Raw genomic sequence first — 5,000 nt, forward strand, 5'->3', positions numbered from 1 at the left:
AGACTTTTTAAGAACATCGATTTCTCAGACAAAACCCAATCCTGGCACTCTAGATACGTGTGTCTATTTCAACGTTCTTTTTTTTCTCTCTCACCCTCCCTTTTACGGGCATTCGTCGCATTCTGTTGCAAAGTTGGCAGATGCATCCCCTGTTGCACCCATAATAAACCCTCTTTTTCATTCGTGTTCTGACGTCTGTTGCATAATCAACAGCTATGTCGAGTAGGCTACTCTGCGTGCTTTAGATAGCAAAATCTCTCGCTCTGTCTCTCCCTCTATCTTTCTCTTATTCTCTTCTTGTTCTTGTTCTTCTTATCCCTCCTCTCTCTCTCATACTCTCATCTCTCTCCCTCCTCCTTCATTCTTTCTTTTCTTTTACATCTCTCCCTCCTATCTCACATTTATCTGACTCTCCTTCACACTCCATTCCTCCTCTCCCTCTTCTGCATCTCTCTCTCTCCTCCCTCATCTTCTCTTCCCTCTCCCACTCTCACCTTCCTTCATCTCCCTCCCCCTCTCCCTCTCCCCTACCTTCCCCCTTCTCCCTCTCCTACCCTTCCCTCGCCATTTCTCTCCTCCCTTTCCCTCCCCCATCTCCCCTACTTCCCCTTCTATAACCCTCTCCCTTTCTACCCCTCCCCCATCTCCTTCCTTCCTCTCCCTCTCTCCCCTTCCTTACCCCCATCTCCCTCCCCTTCTCCCCTTCCCTCCCCCCCTCCCACCTTTCCTTGTCGAATACAGGGGAAAACAATCTGATCAGCACGCGAGTCAGCACTAATGCAACGACTGCTATGGTTGTTATGGTATCTACGGCACCTTAATTGCAGAGGACGAATTCCTTCTTATCGTTTCAGCTCAATTCGTTTGTTTTGTGGCTTGTTTGGGATGACATGACGGAATGTCACTTCTTATTATAAGCGTTATATATAATGCGAAGAGCAGTACTCACTTCCGCTGTGTCTGTCTGTCTGATTATCTGTCTGCCTGATTGCCTGTCTGCCTGATTGCCTGTCTGCCTGATTGCCTGTCTGCCCGATTATATGTCTGCCCGATTATATGTCTGCCCGATTATATGTCTGCCCGATTATATGTCTGCCTGATTATATGTCTGCCTGATTATATGTCTGCCTGATTATATGTCTGCCTGATTGCCTGTCTGCCTGATTATATGTCTGCCTGATTGCCTGTCTGCCTGATTGCCTGTCTGCCTGATTGCCTGTCTGCCTGATTATATGTCTGCCTGATTATATGTCTGCCTGATTGCCTGTCTGCCTGATTGCCTGTCTGCCTGATTATATGTCTGCCTGATTAAATGTCTGCCTGATTGCCTGTATGCCTGATTGCCGGTCTGTCTGATTGCCTGTCTCATTGTCTGCCTGATTGCCTGTCTGCCTGATTGTCTGTCTGTCTGATTGCCTGTCTCATTGTCTGTCTGATTGCCTGTCTGCCTGATTGTCTGTCTGTCTGATTGCCTGTCTGCCTGATTGTCTGTCTGTCTGATTGCCTGTCTGCCTGATTGTCTGTCTGTCTGATTGCCTGTCTGCCTGATTGTCTGTCTGTCTCATTGTCTGTCTGATTACCTGTCTGCCTGATTGTTTGTCTGTCTGATTACCTGTCTGCCTGATTGTCTGTCTGTCTCATTGTCTGTCTCATTGTCTGCCTGATTGCCTGTCTGCCTGTCTCCCCCTGTCGCTCCTTCCCCATCATTCTCTCCCTCCCCTCCTCTTCTTCCCCTGCTTCTCTCCCTCTCTTCTTTTGTCTTCCTCTCACCTTCCCTTCTTTCTTCCCCTCCCCCTTCTCCATCTCCCTCTTCATCTACCTCTATCTCTACCTCCCTTCCTTCCTCCCTTTCTCATTTTCCATTATAGTAATGTAATACATTTTAATAGTTCTTTCCTCCTTTCATAAGAAACGGGAGAAAGAGAAGCGAGAAATTATATGTATATATATATATATATATATATATATATATATATATATATATATATATATATATTTTTTTTTTTTTTTTTTTTTTTTTTTCTTTCTTTCTTTTCTTTCTTTCTTTCTTTTTTGCCATGTTATTCTTTCTTCCTTCCTCCCCATGTCTCTCCCTCCTGTGTCCTACCCGTTCTCATTTCTTTCCTATTTCTTCTCCCTCTTTCGTCCTCCTCTCCTTCCTGCTCCCCTCTCCCTCTTTTTTTTCCTCCCTTGCTTCCTCCCTACTCTCTTCTCTTCTCTCTCCCATGTCTTTCTCTCCTTCCTTTCCCTCTTCTATTTTTCCTCTCTCCCAACCTCTTTTTTTTAAATCGAAGGAAATTTCCAATATGACATTTCCACTTATTTTGCCATGTATTCTTTCTTCAATTCCTCAATGTCTCCCCTTGTTTACCCGTTTTCTTTCTTCCTATTTATCTTCTTTCTTTCTTCTCTCTTTCCTTCCTGGCGGTTTTCTTTTCCTTTTCTCCCTACCCCTTTTCTTTTTCTTTTCTTTTCCATGTTTTTCGCCTCTCCTTCACCTTTCTTCCTACTCTCCCCCCTTTTCTTTCTAATCTAAGAACTTGCCAAAATTGCAACCATATCGCCACCTATTTGCATTTCCTGCCAATCGATCGATTAAATCTGATCTTTTCACTTTCTTTTTCTCTCCTTCTATTCTCCTTTTTTTTTCTCTCTCCGTTTGATTACCTTAGGGAGGATCTCCTTTTCCTTTTCCCCCTCACACCTCCTTTCCTCATTTTCCTCCCCCTCCCCCTTGTTATTCGTCTCCTTCCCCGTCCTACTTCCCTACCTCCCCTTTTTTCCTCCTCTTCCCCTCTCCTCCATTTTTCCCCCTCTGCCTTCCCTCCTTTCCTCTCTTTCCCCGACTTTGTTTTTCTCACTCTCCTCCCCCCTTCCCCTCTTCCCCTCATCCCTCTCCCCCCCCCCTTGTTTCTCCCTCCCCTCCCCCCCCCTCCTCCTCCCCCTCCCCCTTGTTTTCGCCTCCCTCTCCCTCCCCCTCCCCTCTTTCTCCCCCCCCCCCTTTTCCCTCCCCCCTCCCCCTTCTCACCTCCCCCCCCCCCCTTTCTCCTCCCCCTCCTCCCCTCGAACTTCCCCTCCCCCTCCCCTCCTCCCCTCTTGCTCCCCCTCATCCCTCTCCCCCTCCCCCCTTCCTTCCTCCCCTCCCCCCCCCCTCCCCCCTTGTTTCTCGACCTCCCCTCCCCCTCCCCTCCTCCTCCCCCTCCCCCTTGTTTCTCAACCTCCCCTCCCCCTCCCCTCCTTCTCCCCCTCCCCCATGTTTCTCGACCTCGTCTCCCCCTCCCCTCCTCCTCCCCCTCCCCCTTGTTTCTCGACCTCCCCTCCCCCTCCCCTCCTCCTCTTGCTCCCCCTCATCCCCCTCCCCCTCCCCCTCTTCCTTCTCTCCCTTTCTCCTCCTCCTTCCTTCCCCCCGTTCCCCCCCCCCCCTTTCCTCCACAAACACCCCAAATAAAACTTCGCAAAAAAGGACAATTGACGAAATGAAAATCGTAAAAAAAAAGAAAAAAAATCCCCAAACGACTACAACAGGCAATTCAAACCTACGACTTTTCACCTTTAACTTATTCCTTATAAATAACCTGCATGCATTTTCAAACAACAATCATCCATGAATGTTCTAATGTTCTAAAACACCAATCTAAGTCGTTTTATTTAAATATTAATAGCGAAAAGATAAGGAAAATAAATATATATATATGGTAACGAGCTGCTAACTATTTTTTACGAAATATTCATTGGTGGTTTTCTTCGATTCTCTGTTTAGTTTGTTTGTTTGTTTTTGTTAGGTTGTTATTTTGTTATTTATCGAGATGTTTGTTTGTTTGCTTGTTTGTTTTGATGTTTATCGAGATGTTTGTTTGTTATTTTGTTGTTTATCGAGATGTTCGTTTGTTTGTTTGTGTTTTGTTATTTATCGAGATATTTGTTTGTTTGTCTGTGTTATTTTGTTATTAATCGCGTAAAACAATAAACGAAACGTGGCAGTTGGATTCCATAATTAGATATTAAAGGTTTTCCCGAGTTCGAATATTTTACAAATCGCATACTTTGGTTATAAATATCATACTTACGTGGATAAAAGAACAGTTAATCGTAAAAATAACATGAATAGTGGAAAAAAAAGTGAGATTGGTCAAAATACATTTTTAAAAAGGACGATTTAAAATACCTTGTTAGACTATTTACGTATCTGATTCGCATCATTTGCGATCTTATTGCATGTTTTTGTTTTTCAGTTGTCTTATGTCCTTTAATTTATCAATTCATTATATTTTATCAATCGTTGTAAATAAATAAATTAAAAAAAAAATCCCCAGAATCACTCATTGAAAAAAAAAAAAATACCACCAAAAATCTATATTTGAATAAAATAATCATCCCAAATTCCCTCTCACTTGCAACAACCAAACCTAATCAACGAAATAAACCCACAAATAGCAACAAAAATGAAGAAAAAGAAGGAGAAAAAGGGAAAAAAGAGAAAACTCACGAGCGCCGTCTGGGTCCAAGCATCTGGGATTTCCTCTTCCTCTTGGGTCGGAATCATCACGAAATCTCTTCTAAGTCCACACTTTATCCGGGATTTTCCACTCTTTTCCTTTGCAGGGTCCCGCTCGCATCACGGCGAAGAGGAAGAGAGAGAGAAAAAGAGAGAGAGGGGGAGGGAGATATATAAATAAAAAAAAAAAACACGCGAAGAGGCAAAGGGAAAAACACTGGCACGAAGAGATAAAACAAAATGGCGTCGTTGCGTCACATTCGAGAGATGCGATTGGTCGAGGGGGGATTCGGCGAATCGTTTGCTGATTGGTCGGCGGGAGAAGGGGGTTTGGGTTGTGATTGGTCGGGTTGGGTTGTAAAGTGGGCGGTGATTGGCGGAGGGAGATGGGATTTTCTTGGTCGGTTTGTTACGCGGCGTCTCATTGGTCGAGCTTGTAGCCTAGCAACAAGGGAACGCTGCTTGCGGGACGGCCGTTTAACCGTGGGAATTTTTCACTTTTTTT

General features: G+C 44.7%; 1 protein-coding gene across 1 annotated transcript in view; it reads right to left on the reverse strand.

The window, feature by feature from the left end:
• Nucleotides 1-4,890, reverse strand: part of LOC119596975 (myc protein-like) — a 99,227-nt gene extending 94,337 nt beyond the window's left edge. The window contains exon 1 of the mRNA XM_037946381.1: nucleotides 4,487-4,890. Coding sequence (XP_037802309.1) covers nucleotides 4,487-4,543 — 57 coding nt within the window. The 5' untranslated portion in view covers nucleotides 4,544-4,890. The remainder of the gene's footprint in view (nucleotides 1-4,486) is intronic.
• Between the last annotated feature and the right edge of the window lie 110 nt (nucleotides 4,891-5,000).

The sequence above is a fragment of the Penaeus monodon genome, chromosome 38 (genome assembly GCF_015228065.2).
Source record: "Penaeus monodon isolate SGIC_2016 chromosome 38, NSTDA_Pmon_1, whole genome shotgun sequence".
Taxonomy (NCBI): domain Eukaryota; kingdom Metazoa; phylum Arthropoda; class Malacostraca; order Decapoda; family Penaeidae; genus Penaeus; species Penaeus monodon.